Source organism: Bidens hawaiensis, unplaced genomic scaffold, assembly GCF_021521415.1.
Source record: "Bidens hawaiensis isolate Kalapana, Puna unplaced genomic scaffold, B.hawaiensis_p1.1 tig00014284_1, whole genome shotgun sequence".
NCBI classification, from domain to species: domain Eukaryota; kingdom Viridiplantae; phylum Streptophyta; class Magnoliopsida; order Asterales; family Asteraceae; genus Bidens; species Bidens hawaiensis.
In genome coordinates, this window is record NW_027492229.1 from 73343 (window position 1) to 93190 (window position 19848).

Consider the following 19848-nt stretch of genomic DNA (forward strand, 5'->3'; position numbering starts at 1 on the left):
CCTTAGAACTTCTATTCCAAGAAAATATTTTAGTAATCCAAGATCATTGATTAAAAAGGTTGAGTTTAGCATTTGCTTTACTTTGTTTATTTCAGTTGGGTCATTACCAGTTATTACAATGTCGTCCATGTACACAAGTAAAATCACAATTGAGGATTTATCACTTTTAACAAAGAGCGAGTAATCACACATGCTTTGGACAAAACCCCATTTGGTTAAAGTGCCAACAAGTTTCTCATTCCACATTCTAGGAGCCTGCTTTAGACCATATAGAGATTTGTTTAATTTACAGACTTTGGTTTCATGTGGAGAGAAATAACCTTCTAGCAACCGCATATAGACTTCCTCATTTAAATTTCCATATAGAAAAGCATTGTTAATGTCAAGTTGAAAGAGAGGCCAATTTTTTTCAACAGCAAGGCTAAGCACACACCTAACGGTAACCATTTTAACAACAGGAGAGAATGTTTCATCAAAATCTACTCCTTCTTTTTAACTATATCCTTTGGCAACAAGTCTAGCCTTAAATCTTTCAATTTCACCTGTAGACTTATATTTGATTTTGTAGACCCATTTACAGCCTATTGGTTTTCTACCTTCAGGTAGATCAACAAGAGTCCATGTGTTATTTCTATGTAAAGCCTCCATCTCTTCATTCATGGCATTCACCCACTCAACATCATTTTTGGCTTGAAAAAAATGTTTTGGTTCAACCGATTTGTTTAGGCAATAAGCAAAGCATTTACTTTCAAAGGATAAGTTTGAGTAATTTACTACTTTTTCCATTCCATATTTTACTTTTCCTTCTATGATAAAATCATCTAGTTTTCTTGGTATAGAAGAATTTCTAGTAGATCTTCTAACCGAAACACTAGGAATATTAGATTCCTCAGGAGAGTCTGTGTTATCATCAGTAGTTCTAGAACCGCTAGCCTCACTCATACCTTCAGTCAACCCATGAGGCTGCTGTGGATGAGCCTCGCCATCATGGTTTTGAGACTGGGCACAAGGCTGCTGGTCAGTACTAACTACTTCACTAGGATCCCTCTCCTCATCATCGGGTATTTCACTCTTAGAGTTGTTTGGCTGATCGGAATCAAATAAATCAAAAAAGTTTAAGGAATTTACCAAAGGGTCAACATTTGTAGAGTCATCATTTAAAAGTTTATTATCTTTAAAAGGAAATATAGTTTCATAGAATTTTACATCTCTCGAAAAAATTATTTTCTTTTGATCAAGACTCCAAAGTTTGTATCCCTTTTTAAAAGGAGAATACCCTAAGAAAACACATTTCTCTGCATGATTCCCAAATTTATCGGTGTTATTTAAAATGGTGCTAAAACAAAGGCAGCCAAACGTTCTAAGGTGATTTAGAGAGGGTTGAAAACCAAACATGAGTTCATACGGTGATTTGCCATTAAGAATTGAAGAGGGAGTCCTATTAATTAAATAAGCAGTGGTAAGCACACATTCAGACCAGAAACGAAGAGGGATACCCCCTTGATATAAAAGAGTTCTTGCAATGTTTAACAAACGCCTATGTTTTCTTTCAACAATTCCATTCTGTTGTGGAGTATGTGTGCATGTGGTTTGATGAATAATACCATTATTTCTTATAAAATTAGGCATGTGGCTGTTAACAAATTCCGAGCCATTATCGCTTCTAAAAATTTTTATAGTGGTATTAAATTGATTTTTTATAAGATTAAAAAAGCGTTGAATGTTGTAAAAGACCTCGTCTTTATTTTTTAACAGGTAAATCCACACACACCTTGAAAAATCATCCACAACAGTCAGAAAAAACAGATATCCATCATTACTTTTCACTTTATTGGACCCCAGACATCTAAGTGAACCAGCTCCCCCACATTTGATGATTTATGATCACTTAGAGGGAAGGGTTCTCTGTGTTGTTTGGCCTTGTGACAAATATCACAAGGAAGGATTTCGTCTAATGTTTTGATTTTTAATTCATTTTTTAAAACATTTAGAACATGATGAGAAGGGTGTCCTAACCTAGAGTGCCACAAATTTAAGACATCATGACTATTAAAGCACACCTTAACAGGTTTAGAAGCATCACCACAGAAATATAACCCATCAAATTGACTACCAGTCACTAGAATTTTCATTGTGCGTAAATCCTGAAGATAACAAGTATGTTCATCAAATGAGACACGCAATTTATTCTCACTAGCAAGCCTATAGACAGACATTAAATTCACATAGTATTCAGGAATAACAAAAACATCTGATAAAATAACCTTTTTAGTTAATTTTAATCGTCCAATTTTAGTAACTTTAGCACTTGTACCATTTGGATGTTTAACAGGGATATTAAAATCAGATACATCAATAAGATCTATTAGACCTTTCTCAGAATTAACCATGTGTTGGTTTGCCCTAGAATCAACAACCCACCCAGAGGAAATATTAGACGGGCAACACGCAAATCCAAAAACATATTTATTGAAAACATTAGAATTAAAAAAACCAATGAGTTACCTCCAAAGTTTGTATGTTGAGGACCTTCGTTATTCTTATCCTTTAGCAGCCCCAAAAGTTGAGTTATCTGTTCGGATGTGAGATCAGGGGTAGAGGAAGAACTAGCAGACATATCAGGTAAGGATTTATTTGACATAGAGTGATTAACACGATTACCTTGATTATTTCCTTGCCCAGACTTAGGTTTATACCCCTGAGGATACCCGACAAGTTCATAACACCTATCTACAGTGTGGCCCAGTTTGTGACAATGGGTGCATTTAAGGTTTGGATTAGGCCCTTTGTTAAACTTCTTTTTATTATCGGTAAAATTATTAAATTTTGACACAGAACCAACATTTACCCCTTTGGTGGGGTTATTGCATGTTCTATGTGATTCTTCCCTAGAAGTGATTGAAAAGGCAGTTTTGATCGTGGGAAGCGGATCACGCGTTAAAAGACCAGTTCTAACGGGTTGATAAATGTCATCAAGACCCATTAAAAATTGCATTAATTTTATTAATTGAGTAAAGTCATTGAATTCTTTTGAGGCCTTACACGTACATGATGGTAATTGCACCATAGCATCAAACTGCTTCCACATTGTATTTAGTTTGGAAATAGAAGTACCATTTTGAGCCATAGAATTAATTTTTTCATATAAGCTAAACACCACAGACCCGTCAACTTTATCATACGTTTCCTTTAAATCATCCCAAACTTCAGAAGCAAGTTTGGAATATATTTGACCCACAGATAATTCTTCACACACAGAATTGAGAATCCAAGTCAAGACAACCGAATTACACATTTCCCATTGTGAGGCCAAAATTTCATTTTCAATGGGTTTTTTACAAGACCTGTCAATAAAACCGATTTTGTTTTTTGCTTTCAAAGCTAATGAAAAAGAGTTTGCCCAAACAGTGTAATTTTCAGTGCCTTTTAACTTTATATTCACAACAGTCAAACAACTTGAGTCACTAGCATGGAGAAACAAAGGACCACTAACATCAAGTTTGCTAATTAGAGTTTCGGAAGTTCCCATGAAGAATAATTATAGCAAGAAAGAAAAAAAAAAAAATAATAATAATAATAAAATGGCAAACTCAAGTTATGCACGAATATGAAACAAAAAAAACACACAACTAATATGTCTAATGCCTAGCAACAATAATTTATGAGACAAGAAAATAAAGTAGAGATAGAACGATCTAACCCGGGGGCGCCCAAGTTAGGGTATTCAAACAAGGTGTGAGTGTTAGTAGCCTTCACTTAGAGTTACCCAACAAGTCACAAGCAAGAAAAAAAGGTCAAAGTATTCCGGTCTTCAACAATACAACCTGTCACTTTAATCTTAAAGACAAGCACATATGAGGCTGAACAACAGTTGCATAAAATTATTGACCTATTTCAAACAAATTGCTCACTAGATTTTAAAAAAAAAAGTGATCTGTGTTATTACTATTTTCAATCACTAATACTATTTAATTGCAACAATTGATTTGATTTAAGAAATCAATCAGTAACTATTTTTTCTTTTTAATTATTTTTTTTATAGAAATTAACAACCGGATAAATAGTAGCAGAGACCAAAATCAATCAGTAGCTTTCTAAAAGTGGTTCCTTAACTATTTTTTCTTTTTAATCTTTTTATTTTATAGAAATTAACAACCGGCCGATCAATAGTAGCATAAACCAAATTCAATACAATAGCCAATATTTAATTGTATGGTTACCTAGATGTAATCTGGTAAAAAAATCAGTAAAATTGATAACGAGATAAACAGCTCTAACAGATACAGATAAATATAAGAAGATAAAAGTAATAAAACCCGGTTACGAGAACGATAGAAACGGTAATGAACAACTTACAGATATGAATCTGAATAACGATTACCAGGTTTCGGCAGCGGAAGACGCATAAAGCAAGTCCAGAATTTGATTTTTGCCAAAATTCGATTAGGGCAGAAAACGAACAGAACTTAAGCCAAATACCGATTAGGCGGCTCTGATACCAAGTTATAAAACATGAAAATTTTGATTTATTCCAAACTGAAAGCCTGATACACAAGATTAAAAGATAAGAAGAACAACTCTTATGGGTTTGAAACCCTAGACAAGACAATAGATAATCTGTTGAAGAAAGAAGACTCTTGCTATTCTGTTGTGTCTCTATGATGAAGAGGAGCACTCCATTTATATGAAGGCAGTAAAGTATTCGTCCATAATTAGAGCCGGAGATTGTGGAAGTCTATTGCAGGGAACGCTCCTTTCCAAACTAGAGAGATGCCTCTTGTAATATAGGCAGTGAAGATAAAGCAAGGAAGCCCAAAAACATAAGTTGGAAGTCAGCCCATATGCAAAATAAATAAGAGAAAAGCCCATTAATTAAATGAGGATTATAAATTGAAAAAATAAATACTTAGATTTTAACAGGTACGGCTTCGCGGAAGCATTATGTGTTGGGTTCCTTCTCATCGGAAGTTTGCAACAAATTTTGGCTTATGGGACAAAAGTTGGAGTTGATGATGTGATTTCCTTTTGATGATAATCAAATTGACATCCTTTAATAATTTCTTTATAGTCTTCAGTCCACCGGCTGGGGTGGGAACATAGGTTTTTGGGCACCGATTTGGTTGTATGAATTGATGAAAGTGGTTGAGTTGGAGTTGATGATGTGCTTTCCTTTTGATGATAATCAAATTGACATCCTTTAATAATTTCTTTATAGTCTTCAGTCCACCGGCAGGGATGGGAACATAGGTTTTTGGCACCGATTTGGTTGTATGAGTTGATGAAAGTGGTTGAGGTGGAATTGGGGGTGGCGGGGCCGGTGGCGGTGTGGTTGAAGACGTTGTAATATTACTAAGTTCAATCAAATAAGGGTTATGTAGGGCACCAATAGGAAATTGATTAAGCATTGCACTGGTAAAAATATCCCATGTGATGATGTTTGAATTCCAATGTCAACCATTGAACCACCAGAATGGTTTATCAGCGAAGGATTCAATAGCATAGGGAAATCGCTCGTCGCCATAGATCGTGTAAAAGAGAAAATACCGTTCGGCTTGAGAGATCAATAGGGCAAGATTAGATCCAGTAAAACGAGGTAATTGTGAATGTTCCCACAAGAGTTCTTCCAAAGCCATCTAGACTAAGGCTCAACGAAAGCACCAATTGATACGGTTTATTCGAGACAACCACAAATATCCCAAGAATACAAGATAAAGAAGACAAATGACCAAATAAATTTTCTCTTCTTATTATTAAAAAGTTCAAGGGCATTTAAAGGAAACATGAATTCAAGATAAACTAGAAAACATAATTAAACTAAGAAACATATTTGTAATTTAAATAGCTTGTAGATAAAAATATAAGGTTATTGATATCTTTCAATAATATCCAACCATATCTTTTAATCTTTGAAATATTGGCATCAAGCCGGCTTAGGGTCCCTCTTCTAGATAGGGCCCTTGTTGTATTTGGATCGTATCAGATATGTAATAATATTGACAACATTGATCTCAATTACCATTAAAATATGAGAGCACCTAGTTTCAGTTATACTAGCAATGAACTGAGCATTAGAAAACTGAATTGAGCAGAATGCTTCAAGGAATTAGTTTCAATTAATAAGTTGAAGGATAATATTGTATAACTTTATAATAAGAATTGCACTCTGATCAAACTAGGTAGTTTACATAGAATAAAAAATGCTGAAATATGTGATTTACAATATGTTTTGAGTTAAACCGTCACTGAGATGCTTTTCATTGACAATCTATCTCCATCTCCTTACCACAGCTGGTTCACTCTTACTGCTTTGCCATTCAGTCACAGAGAGTGGCGAAGGTGAAAAATCTTTCAAGAAAACCACTGAATCATTGATTTCAGACGGAGGTGGAGGATTCACGGTTTCCAAATATTCATTACTGTAACCGGAATCTAATCTTCTCTCAGCTTGAATTTCCTTTAACACATCCAGCACCTCGTTCATTGTAGGCCTCATCTCTGAATGACCGAAAAGCCAACTCTGCTACTGATGTGATCATGTCCTTAATTTTAGGATTCAAAGTGGATCCCAACACCGGGTCAACTAATTGATCAATTGCACGTGTTTGGATCCTTTTTAAAGCAAGGGTAGCCAAACTAGTCTCGTCTTGGGATCTACTTAAATCAACAGCTGGCATTGATGATATTAGTTCAATCAAGACTACTCCAAAGCTATAGACATCACTCTTATCTGTTAACTGATAGCGTTCATGATATCGAGGATCCAAGTATCCTGGGGTCCCTTGAGGAGTGGTTGACGTGTGAGTGACATTATTAGGTATGAGTCTGGAGAGACCAAAATCTGCTACTTTGACACTGAAATTGTGATCAAGAAGAATGTTGTTTGTCTTTACATCTCGGTGTATGATTTCAGAAGCATGGAGGTACACTAGTGCACTGGCGGTTTCAATGGCAATTTTCATACGGATTGGCCATGTTAGCAGGCCTTGATTTGCTTGTTCCCCGTGGAGGTGATCAGCAACAGTGCCATTGGGAATGTACTCATAAACAATGAGAAGCTCTCGGCTTTGTCTTGAGGTGCAACCGTAAAGCAAGACTAAGTGTGAATGCCGTAACTTGGTCAATATTTCAACCGCGTTCATGAAATGTTCGACTCTCTTGTAGTTGTGGTCATAAAGTCTCTTCACCGCAACTTCTCGTCCATCTTGGAGTTTACCTTGTTTATAAGATAAGTCGTGAGCATTTGAAGTAGAAATGACCAATTGTTTGCAAGTTGAGCATTTATAGTTATTAGTGATAATTGAGTTCTCACCATAATAAACAGCTCCAAATCCACCATCTCCTAGTTCATGAGAAGGGTCAAAATTTTTGGTGGCGTTTTCGAGCTCTGTGATGGAGAAAACCGAAACACCAAAAAAGAGGCTTCCATCTTCAGGGTTTGAAGATTTATCCTTTGATAAAAAGTATGAAAAAGGATTGTTCTTGTAGCGACGGTAGATTATGAAAATGGCAGTAAAGAGGATGAGGATGAAAGCAGATCCAGTGATAGCTAGAGTAAAAAAAATGCAACAACTTTAGGTATAGATTCTTTCATGCATCATGCATGTGTGCAATAAAATGATTGTAGAAGAGGTAAGTTACCTAGGATGACTTTCAGTTCTTCATCTTGTTTTCCTGCAGTAATTATACAACGAAAGATAAGTCATACTCATACATAGGAATAAGGAGACACAAAGAGGAAAAGGGAAGACGATACCGTAAATACTATTCATGGCATCTGAACACTCAAATTCATGTGAATGACAGTTGCCTTTTTGAGACACTTATTACAGGAAGGTGACCAAAAGGAAATAGGAAACTCAAAAGTGAGAAGAGAAAATATATCTGTGCAATTAGGTCTTGGGCCAATTAGTCTCTTTGGCAGCCGTATTAATTACTTGACAACTAGGTGGGAGATCACCTGGAACTGATGTATTGCTGACGGGATAATTGTAGTAGATATTGTGATGTTTGCATAAGCTGTAGTTTTTATAATTCAGCTGCTCAAAATAAACATGAGTTCTTGCATCATAAACAGGATCTTTTGGGCATTTGAATAGAGTCATGAAGTGTTCGACTGAAACGGAAAACAAATCAGGAGTTGGAGAGGTGAAATTATGCATTAGAGCCTTGCAGCTTTTATTTTCTATAAATTCTTGAAATGTGTTGTTTCGGATGATGACCCAAGCGCCAGGTGAATCTTTGCCAGTAATCAGATATGACCGTCCTCCAAATTGAATTCTCTCGTTACCCAGAGTACAGTTGACCTTGATCAAACCACATCGTGTATCAGTAGTGTTGTAAAAAGGGAACTTGAATGGACCAAAATCTGGGAACTGAAACTTTCCGGGCAGATAGGCTTAGAAGTATTGGCATATGTAGCTGAGTGTAGAAGAGATGGGCACGATAGGAAAACGATGACAAAAGTGATGATGATATTGAGAATCATTTCAAAAGCCCAATACAAGAGGTTTGACAGCTTATAACGTGTGTTAAGACGGGAGTGTATACAATATACACTATATATCAACCTATTTGTTTTTGGAAGGATTGGCTAAAAGAGGGAGCCTGTGAATACCATTACAAAAGTTGTTTAATTATTTAGGCCAAAGAAATTAATATCCTATCACTTACATAATATTTTCCATGATTCATGACTTTGACTCACTCCTCTCCATTCATTCCACATTCACTAATTAACACGCTCAAGACTTTGACTCCCTACCATCATATCTTTTGCCTCTTTTCAAACGCCAAAAAGTTTTATTTATTTATTTACTTATTTATTTCTCCTCGTTGGATAAAACTAGAAGGCTTTCATCATTTGAAGGTATAAACTTTAAAGAAGCTTTGGCAATTGTTTCACCAAGTAATTAGTTGTCGCAAAAAGCAATTTCAACTTGGTATAAACTTTAATAAGTTTTGGAAATACGTCTAGAATACAAACAGACGAACATAAAATAATATGAACACGAACACATTTAGTTTCTTAACAAACTGATTGTCAAGAAAATTTGTTCATTTAAATGTTTTTGTTTGGTTTAAATTAAACGAACTAAGATGAATAAGTTACGTTTGTGTTCGTTTTTAGGCCTAGAAAATACAACATTACCCTCTAAATTTTGGAAACAAATCGTAATTTGTTATCAGGTGAGAATTAAATTATGAGAAAAGGTAGAAAAACTAAACTCTGAAGTCCAAACTTGCAACTTTCACTTTGCTTCCGTCATTCAACGACTTTTATGAGAAAACCTGATTTGCATTAATTTATCAAATATCTTTAATATTTATATTCTAAACCAATGTTTTATTTCCCAAACTCAACTTTGATTTGATACTTTGTGTTTTAATTGTGATTTGCTCCCATTGTTTAGATTTGTAAAAAATTTTGACAATTAAAGGTCAAGTTTACATTATTTTGACTGTGATTAATCTGAATTATTGTTAACATATGAGAACTATATGTTTTATCAAGTTTGATTTGTTGGTATCTGTAGTGTGAGAACACTTAGTTTCAGTTTTACTAGTTATAAATGGAGCATTTGAATATTTAATTGAGCAGAATGCTTATACTTCTTCATAATGCTTCAATTAATTAGTTAGAATTGGTAAACTGATGGATGTGTATATAACTTTGTAATAAGATATTGGCATGAATTGCACTCTGGAGCCAACTTGTTTGTTAACATACAAAAAAAATTGAAATACATTATATTTAAAGTGATGCACTGTTACTGCTTTGCCAATCACCAGTGACAGAGACTGGCGAAGACGGGAAATCTTTCAACAAAATCACCGAATCACTGATATTGTCACCAGCATCTATTCTTTTCTCGGCTTGAATTTCCTTCAATGTGTCCAGCACCTCGTTCATTGTTGGCCTCATCTCTGAATGATATTGTAAACACCGAAAAGCCAACTCTGCTACTGATGTGATCATGTTCTTGATTTCAGGATTCGATTCAGATCCCAACACTGGGTCGATTAATTGATCAATTGCACGTGTTTGGATCCTGTTTAAAGCGAGGGTAGCCAAACTAATCTCGTCTTGGGGTCTACTTAAATCAACAGCTGGCATTGATGATATTAGTTCAATCAAAACTACTCCAAAGCTGTAAACATCACTTTTGTCTGTTAACTGATAACGCTGGTGATATTGAGGATCTAAGTATCCCGGGGTCCCCTGAGGAGCCGTTGACACATGAGTGGCATTATTAGGTATGAGTCTCGAGAGACCAAAATCTGCTACTTTGACACTGAAATTGTGATCAAGAAGAATGTTGTTTGTCTTCACATCTCGGTGTATGATTTCAGAGGCATGGAGGTACACTAATGCACTGGCGGTTTCAATAGCGATTTTCATACGAATTGGCCACGTTAGCAGGCCTGGATTTGCTTGTTCCCCGTGGAGGTGATCAGCAACCGTGCCATTGGGGATGTACTCGTAAACAAGGAGAAGCTCCCGGCTTTGTCTCGAGGTGCAACCATAAAGCAAGACTAAGTGTGAATGCCGTAGTTTGGTCAATATTTCAACTTCATTCAGGAAATGTTGGGCGCGCTTGTAGTTGTGGTCATATAGTCTCTTCACTGCAACCTCTCGCCCGTCATGGAGTTTACCTTGTTAAGAAAAATAAGGTATAAACAATTGAAATGGTAATAGGTTTTTCAAAAGACTTAGTTTTTCCATTAAAAAAGAACTAGCGGCACAACTTGTTGCTCGTTTGCCATTTATTTCAATGTAAAAGTTTATTTATATCAAATGAATAACTAAGATTTAAAAGAAAAAGTTGTAATTAGAATGATAATTAAGTTCTTACCATAATAAACAGCTCCAAAGCCACCATCTCCTAGTTCATTGGACGGGTCGAAATTTTTGGTGGCGTTTTCCAACTCCATGTGGGAGAAAACAGGAACGCCAAAGAAGAGACATCCGTCTTCAGGGTTTGGAGATTTGTCTTTTGATAGAAAGTACGAAAAAGGATTGTTCTTATAGCGACGCGAGATTATGAAAAAGGCAGTAATGAGGATGGAAGCAGATCCTGTGAGAGCTAGAATAAGAAAATGCAACAACTTCAGGTATTGTTTTTCATGTAACTGTGTACATAATAGTATGTGCAGTTTAAGAGGTATGTTACCTAGGATCAGTATCAGTTTTATGTCTGCAGTGATCAAACGACAAAAGATAAGCTATATATAATTCCACGGAATAACGAGACAAAGAGGAAAAGGGAAACAGAAGCCGTAAATACCTCTTTTGGTATTTGAACACTCAAAATTCTTGTACTTGTGACAGCTGTATGTTTTAAGACACTCATTACAGGAAGGTGACCAAAAATGAATTAAGTAGTTAGAAGTAAGAAGAGAAAATATATCGGTGTAATTAGGTACTTGGCCATTTGCGCTCCAAGGCAGTTGTATTACTTGACAACCACGTGGGAGATCACTCGGAACTGGTTTAGAGGTGATGGGATGCTTATAGTAGAAATTGTGATGTTTGCATCCGTTGTGGCTATTATAATCAGGTTGGTTAAATTTTGCACCAAAACGGGGATCTTTTGGGCATTTGAAGAGAGTCATGAGGTGTTTGATTGAAGTTAAAAATAAATGAGGAGTTGGAGAGGTGAAATTATGCAGTAGAGGCTTGCAGCTTTTATTATTTATAAGTTCTTGAAATGTGTTGTTTTGGATGCTAACAGAAGGACCGAGCCAATAATCTTTGCCAGTAATCTGATATGACTGTCCTCCGATTTGAACACTCTCATTACCTGAAGTACAGTTGACCTTGATCAAACCACATCCAGCATCATTATTACTGTAAAAAGGGAACTCAAACGGACCAAAATCCGGACAAGTGAAACTTTTCGGGCACGTAGTATTGCCATATTTGGCAGAGCATAAAAGAGGTGAAAACGATAGGAAAACGGACGCAAAAGTGATGAAGTGAATCATTCAAATGCCCTATAGAAGAGAATTGACAACTAGCAACTAATTATAAGACGAGTGTGTATGTATTTGCATGAGGTTTCTGGAAGGGTTGGCTAAAAGAAGTTATGGGAATGCTATTTATAAGCCTTTGACATTCATAAGCTCAACTTAACCCGTCTTTTATGTCATACAAATGATCCCATCACTTTCTCAATGTTTTCCACATTCACTAACGTTCATCATCAAGATTCAAGGTTTTGACTATTTCCACTCATTCCACGTTCTCTAACACCGTCAAGACTTTTGACTCTCCTCCATTAATATTTTACCCCTTTTGAAACGGCATTTGAATATTTGTAGACGTTAGATATATACCATTTTTTTTGAGATACCTAGTAAACCTTTTAACTTTTAAGAGTGTTTTCTTTAAAAGATATGCTAGATAGAAAATATTAAACCGGGTTTTCATAAAAATTATGAGAGAAGTATAAATATATAGAGTCACTAGTTGAGCCCCGCGTGTCATGCGGGTTATTTTTTGTTTTTTTTTATATATTATTGGTGTCAAAATTGAAAAAAAACTGACATGTATATATTATTGACCTTGAAGCCTCCATGGTTTTTCCACAAAACCATCAATATCTACTTCAAATATAGTCTTGAGTAGAGAAAGGATAAAAAATTGACTAAGATATTTAACAAATTTCAATAATATGCAAATTGTAAAAGCATAAAACTAAATATACACACATATATACACATTCGATCGTTACTTATGTGAAGGAAGTGTGTAATCAAGTCCACTGCCAAATGCACGACCATTATTTCCCCAACCCAGTAACCCGTAACCCAGATGAAAACTTTCTTTTGCATATTGGGAGGAACGTTTTCATTAATGCCAGCTGGACGTCATTCACCTCTACCTCAACCAGCAAAAGATGACTGATCAGCCAGTAGATGAACTTGACCCGGAGCTCCACCAACTGCAGGACATGTTCTAGGAATATATGCAGCAGCAGGTCTCACATATACTACACATTTGCAATTACATACAAGAATTATTATATAAGCTCGATGTCAAATCAAAAGACAAATGAAAGTATGAAACAATTCATTTCATAAAAGAAAAATATTTCATTGATCAATAAATTGAGTCAGTACAACAAAATAATATGTAAAAAGTAAATTAACTTACCATCTTTACTAACTGAATAATAAAATACCAATCTATGGTACAACAATTTACATGTCAACAACTCAAGATCATCCTTGTATTACAATTATCAATTACCTTGACTTGAGAATGAAACAGATGATAACCATGACCATCAAATCCCATCTTCTGTGCACATGTAGCTCCACTATCACCTTATCCGTCACCGCCCAATTCGCACCTTTCACCACCACCATTGCCCACTTGATTAACATTTCACCCCAATCTTTCATCTTCTCCATTGGTCAATGATTATCATTAACCAAAACGTCTTTGTCTTCATAATTGTCCTCATCTTCGCTCCAATCTTTCATCACCTCCATCGGTTAATGATTAACAATAACCAAGCCACCATTATTTAGAGCAGACACAATTTTCTTGGTCAAATATATTAGAAAAACTATATTATTATACTAACATAAGTTTTCAAATATAATGAAGGTTTAATGTACCTTTGACCACCACACGATGAACCGCATGATTCACTAATTGGATCTCTTCGAATATCGGCGAACAAACGGTAATAGAAACAACAATGTAGAAAGCATATTTGGAGACAAATAAACAATTGCTAATTAGAATAAAAGTGGTGATCTTCGTTTTAGTCAAAATCGGTTTAAGGATCAAGTAACCAAATTAGTTTGTGAGGTTTGATGCTTGTATGAATGAAATGAACAAAGTAACAATTGTAAAGGATGAACAATGAGATTTATACGAGGAAAGCCCTTGGCAACTAGTAAACCTCCGGCACAAAAACCTCGGGTAGTGAAGACTATCACTACCAATTATATTAAGCTCAAAAATGATTACAAAGGTTGGAATTAAGGCTGAGTGTGAGTGCAAAGTGTTCTTGCTAAGAATTATAAGTATGCTAAATGTTGTGTGTGATCAGTCATAATTCAATGTTTATATATACAAAAGTTTACAACTGATACTAACTAATTTCCTATAAACTCGGCCACGTTTGTTTACCACTTCTTCATGACCGTTCGTGAGGGAGGAAGAGCTGAGACGACTTAGTAAACTATATCTTCCGTGAAAATAGGATTGATGGTAAACACGCTTCAATACATGCAAAAATAGATTAAAACATATTTGAAGTCAACTGTTGAGGATACTCGGACCATACAAGATCCTTAGTCCTGGTAGCGGATATTTGCGAACGCCAAGGATAGTTGATCCTCAAGGATCAAAGATCTTGGTCCCAACAATTTCCCCCAAACATGATAGGTGTGAATCAAAAACAGCTGTCATACTTATCCCGAGAATTTTGAATCATAACTGTTGGCAATAATATGACGTGACCGTCGCCTGCCATCGCATCATTATCCCTATTTAATAGGCTCAATACCCTTATAATTTCCCTTTCATCGGATCAAAAGAGATATTCCGACGATCATAATCAGGTATCCTTCTTTTTCTCTCTTGATAATTTCCTTCATTTTCTCAAATCTTTTCTCGCAATCTTCAACAATGCCCAAAAAGAAACTCGAAAGCCTCCTTTAGCTCGAGTCCGAGGGAGGTTGTTCCTGAACTCCAAACCAAAATCTTCTTAAAGATCCAGCCTCCGAGATCTGTAAGTTTACTGACGAAGAAATCGAGAGTATTTCCCATTGCTTTCATGATGGAACCATGTTCAGAACCTACGATCCCCAAATCAAAAATGACCATATTTCTAGTATGTGGGTTTGCTTTCCGGCACTTCCGTTTTTACTTGGTTTTTCTTATCCCTTCCCTGACCTAACAGAGACCTTGTTCTCATTCACTGGCATGAGCTACATTCAGGCTATGCCAATGATGTGGAGAACCCTACACACCATTGAGAGACTGATCGAAGAACAGAACCTTGATTTCACCCTTTCAGCTCTGTCTTGTTTGTACAGCCTCGTAACCCATGGTTCCAATAGATTCGTCTTCAAGAGCAAACCTTTTCAGCCCCTTCCAATCAATAAAACCACTCATAATGACCAGAGTTGGAAGAAACAGTTTTTCTTCGTTCAGAGGGACTCCATCCCCAATGGGAATTCCCTACCGACTCGCTGGATCCTCAAGGGTAGGATAGCGGATCCAAAGAATATGTGATCCTTTGTTTATGGATTTACTAATTAGAAATTTATTATTGTTTATGCAGTCTCCAATTTCTCAAGTCTTGCTGCTGTCTTAGACAGGATCAAGAGAGAAAAGATATTCCTTGCTTTGGACCCCTTCGATAGGAATTTCAAGACCGTGGGTGAAGAGTCATCAGCCGAATCAAGCGAAAAAACCGCAAGCTCCTCCGAAACCATGTCAAGTAAGTTAGTCTTTTGTACTCAATAAAAGATATTACAAATAGGAAGGTAATAGATTAAGAAAAACTTATCTTTTTCTTCTATGTTTGTGTAGGTGCTCAGAAGTCAGGAAACAAGCCCTCCAAGAACCTCATGGGCCGGTTCCAGTTGGAAGACGTTGATAGCTTAATCTCCTCTTGATCCGCTGATAAGAAACCCGTGAAGAGCTCTAGCCTTGCTCTGCCAAAGTCGGTGATGACTCACTCCAAGGCCAATGGGAAGAGGAAGAGGGTTCCTGAAACGGACGTCCATGGTGCCCAGTAGGTGTTTGATCAGCTCTCTGAGGTAAGGATCCTTTATCCATAGGTATAAATGGTTTGGTTATATCTTTAACTGATGGTCTCCTTGCAGGCGGAATATCCTTGAAGGACAAACTGATTGTTGAGCTTCAGACTGAGAAGCATGCTCCGGAAGATCAGTTGGACCTTGCAGATGTCCGAGCCCAGGAGCAGGTGGTGGAAGTCACGGAACAGGCTAAGGTTTGGGCCAACAAGGCGGTGCTTACAACCAGGATCAAAATTGCTGAGGAAGCTGAAGATGCCAGCTTTGACAAGCGAGGATGCTGGAGCTGAGAAGAGGATCGAGGATGCTGGGACAATCGGGCCAAGGATGATGTTGTGGAGATCAAGGATGCTGGTGACGGTGACGGAGGCGTGGTGAAGGAGTAGGTGGGGGTAATGGGCGATGACGGATATCAAAGACAAGGCCAGAGCCCATTTTTATAAGGTTTAGGATGGTATTTGATGGTAGTTTGTTTGAACAATGGTGGTTGTAATTTTCAGGATCGATGATCCATAAGGCAATTAAGAAAGGTGGTTAGGGTGGAGGGATCCTCTATTTTGGGGATGAAGCCTTGGCCACCTTTCTCTCTTTACTTTCTGTATGAACATATGGTAATTAACCTTGACGTGGTTTGATCCAGATGGATGGTCCATATGTTGTTGGCGAAGCCCGGATCAATTTTTATTTTGCTAGCAATAACATAACTCTTATGGTTTTCAACTTATCATCTGTGTTACCAGAATAGAGGATTCTTGATCCTTATAGCTTTTGTCTTGAATTGTTTACATGTTAGAATAGATGATCAAAAGAAAACTTAACAGTTAGAAAAGTTGGATTTAAGTCCAACTATCTTGGGGACAAGCCCAATAAAACATGGGGACAAGCCCAATAAAACTTGGGGATAAGTCCAATAAATACGAGCGACGATCCGATCCTTGGCGTTGCCCAGTTAAACGCGGTGACGAGCCTAACCTGGCATTGACCTTAACTTGTGCATATGGTACTTCTACCATATAATTCGTAGGATCCAATATATGATTTTTAGCCATGAAATTGTTAGTCACGTATAGTGCACTGGTACCATAGCCTCCAACCATTCCCGGAGAATCATGCGCTCCAGGCGAGGGTGTCAAAACCCTAAATTCACACGATAAGGTGAAAACCTTGTAAACTTGGGGACAAGCCCAATTAAACTTAGGAGAGAGTTGGCCAACCTGTTTTTTCCACTTGAGGGCCCTATTGCTCGACATTTCTGCAAACTTGACATACTTGACAGAACAAAGGCTTCAAAAAAATTAATAAAAATATAAACATAAAGTAAAGTTTTACCAAGTAACGGGTTGAAGAAACTGATTAGAATCCAAATTCCTTATCAACAAAAATACTTTATGAGATGAATTGCATTCCAAGCCCTTGGAAGCATGTCACCTTCCATATTCAATAAACGATATGCCCCCTTTCTAGCCACAATCTCCTTCATGGAAATCCTTTAAAACTTCCTGGATCTCGGGTTCTTCGATGCATCTTAAGTATGGACCTGCAAGGGATTTCTTGTATAGCATATCATGTATGATAGTATATTTAGATACCTTGGCTTTGAAAGCTTTGGGGTTTTCACCTTTTGGGATTTCTCCACCTTGGATGTATTGTTGACAGCTGTAATATTTTTTGGTGACAACCCTAGCGTGATCCTAACGATTATCCTGATAGCTCGGATTCCCAGCTAGCTGCAGGATCCTGAACTAACCGATTATACATGTTTTATTTATGTTATGCTTGTAGGTTACTCAAAAGTATAACGACCTACAATGGCTAGATGATTCATTCCACCTGAAAGATCGGAGGACCAGTTGAAATGCGCATGGGATTGAAGAATAAGTCTTCAAACAATCATGGCAGCTAGGGTTCCCGGAATTATAAGACTTCTAGTTATTTTTCATTTCTATATAATGAGGCCGTTGAGAGCATTTTAGGAACGCATTCGTTGCACTCACAAAACACCTGCAATTGTACTTAGCTTTCGTTCTCATTCAGTTCTCGAGCTGTAACATATTTTTTATATTAATAAATCGAGGCAGTGGATAGTTTTCCCCTCCCGAGGTTTTTTCCGAAGATCCCCACCATGATCCTAGGCTTTTCCTCGCTATATCGCTGTGTCAACCCTTTACTTTTACCGCAATTAGTTAGCACATTGTTGAAGAACACTCTACCTCACTTGACGAATTTGTTCAATTATTGCTTTGATGATTTTTGACCAAAACAAGTATACCTTAGGTTACTGAAGTAAAAGAACTTTTGTTATTCAATGAAGTGTTTAGTGTTCCTTTTTATTTATAAATAACTGTGTACTTGTTATGTTATGAAATGAAATAAATATGATTATTGTCACTTTAATAGTGTTCCGAGCTTATTAGTAACATGTACGTTGCATTCGAGCGTATTCCGCTTAAAGCCGGGGTGTTACAATGAATACGCTCCAACTTTTACAACTCTTTAAACGGGTCATTTACAAAAGTTTGCATGGAACTAGGTATCCCTAAAACTATATAAACAAAGACTTCCTCTATGCAAACAACTTTGATATATATAAAAAACTGATATCAAGTATTAGTCACAAGGACTATGAAACGGGGTGAGACAATAATTATAGTGGTTAGAGTTAACTCTTTGTTGTCCATGTGGTCTAATTATTTTAACTAGTTCAATTTAAAACTAAAACTTTCAACCCTTTGACCTTTGAGTCATGTATGTAGTTTCACCTTTTTAACCTTTTTCTTCCCGATGCTTTTTTTTTGAAAGGTAAATTTCATACAACCACAAAAACGGCACTTGCTAGTCCTCAAAGCAAGGACCGCAAAGGAAACCAAGTTACATCAAACCAATAGGACACGTACGCCAATCATTCCAATCTAAATGTTTATGTCTCGACCTATTTGTAATCCAAAAATAAGAATTCGATTTGATCTTGGTCACCACCTCGATAGCTTTGATAGTTTTCCTTTGAAAGATCCGCTCGTTTCTAGCAATCCATATGCACCAAAGGGTCGTTAAAATGATACCAGTCATCACCCGTTTCTCATACTTCCCCATTTTAAAGCCTTTAACAAGCATAAGAAGATCACGGATGTCGAAAGTGAATAGGATTCAACCAACACCAACCCGAAATCCTAGACCAAACCTCTGCTGCGAAAATACATCCAGTAAAGATGTGGCTCGAAGATTCTAGGTTCGACTCGCAAAATGGGCAAGAGTCATTCGAAAAAACCATCCCTCTTTTACTAAGAGCATCTTTCGTAGGAATCCAATCTTGCTCTGCGCGCCACGCCAAAATACCACACTTAAACGGAATCCAGTGCTCCCACTTAAGTGTGGTATTTTGTCAATTTTATATCTCCATCCCCATTTAAGTAATAAGGCCTCATTGATGTCTTTTAAATTACTAATGCCCAACCCTTCTAACCTTTTAGGTCTCGTCACTTTCTCCCACGCTACCCAGCTTATTTATTATCCTCCAATAACCACCCCATAGAAACCGTCACATGATACCCTCTATTCTATCAATCACCGCCATAGGCGCTTTATAAAGCGAGAAATAATAAATAGGGAGATTTTCGAGCACCGATTTTATGAGAGTAACTCTACCCCCAATAGATATCGTTTTCGATTTCCATGATGCTAGCCGAGATTCCACCATTTCCATTACCGAGTTCCAATTATTGATGCAGCTCATGTTCGCGCCCACTTTAAAACCCAAATATGTAAACGGAGTAATGCCTCTTCTACACCCCAAAACACCCAACATATCGTCAACTTCTTGATTACCCGTTTCAATTCCGAACAGGTTGGATTTGTGAAGATTAATTTTAAGACCCGAGCACAAGTAAAAAACTCTAAGAACTCGAGCCGTCTTCTCCAAATTCGCCCGAGACCATTCTCCCAAAATCAGAGCATCATCAGCATAAAGTAAGTGATTAATATTATGCTCGAGGTTTGGAATATGAATACCGTGCAGCTCACCAATCTCTTTAGCTCTGTTTAACATCCAAGATAAAGCCTCCATCACGA

General features: G+C 36.9%; 2 protein-coding genes and 1 pseudogene across 2 annotated transcripts; all 3 read right to left on the minus strand.

Moving 5' to 3' along the window:
• Positions 1–492: 492 nt before the first annotated feature.
• Positions 493–3529, minus strand: LOC143546191 (uncharacterized). Its single transcript, XM_077037906.1, has 3 exons — positions 2506–3529; positions 2061–2251; positions 493–1086 (listed from the first exon to the last, which is right to left on the minus strand). The coding sequence occupies exons 1-3, from the start codon at positions 3527–3529 to the stop codon at positions 493–495; spliced, it is 1809 nt and encodes a 602-aa protein (XP_076894021.1).
• Positions 3530–6231: 2702 nt separating this feature from the next.
• LOC143546192 (LEAF RUST 10 DISEASE-RESISTANCE LOCUS RECEPTOR-LIKE PROTEIN KINASE-like 1.1) lies at positions 6232–8485 on the minus strand (annotated as a pseudogene).
• Positions 8486–9751: 1266 nt separating this feature from the next.
• On the minus strand, positions 9752–11985 carry LOC143546193 (LEAF RUST 10 DISEASE-RESISTANCE LOCUS RECEPTOR-LIKE PROTEIN KINASE-like 1.1). Its single transcript, XM_077037907.1, has 4 exons — positions 11286–11985; positions 11172–11195; positions 10854–11084; positions 9752–10653 (listed from the first exon to the last, which is right to left on the minus strand). Exons 1-4 carry the CDS (start codon positions 11983–11985, stop codon positions 9752–9754), a joined length of 1857 nt encoding a protein of 618 aa, XP_076894022.1.
• Between the last annotated feature and the right edge of the window lie 7863 nt (positions 11986–19848).

Bases quoted from the DNA above. Each gene is read 5' to 3' on its own strand.
- LOC143546193 (XM_077037907.1), bottom strand. From the start codon at position 11,985: ATGATTCACTTCATCACTTTTGCGTCCGTTTTCCTATCGTTTTCACCT. The intron at 11,196-11,285 runs GTATTTACGGCT...TGATCACTGCAG, and splicing joins GTGTTCAAATACCAAAAGAG to ACATAAAACTGATACTGATC. The intron at 10,654-10,853 runs GTAAGAACTTAA...TTTCTTAACAAG, and splicing joins CTTTGGAGCTGTTTATTATG to GTAAACTCCATGACGGGCGA.
- LOC143546191 (XM_077037906.1), bottom strand. From the start codon at position 3,529: ATGGGAACTTCCGAAACTCTAATTAGCAAACTTGATGTTAGTGGTCCT. The intron at 2,252-2,505 runs GTAACTCATTGG...TTATTTTATCAG, and splicing joins TCAACATACAAACTTTGGAG to ATGTTTTTGTTATTCCTGAA. The intron at 1,087-2,060 runs GTGTGCTTTAAT...GATTCCGATCAG, and splicing joins ATGCTTCTAAACCTGTTAAG to CCAAACAACTCTAAGAGTGA.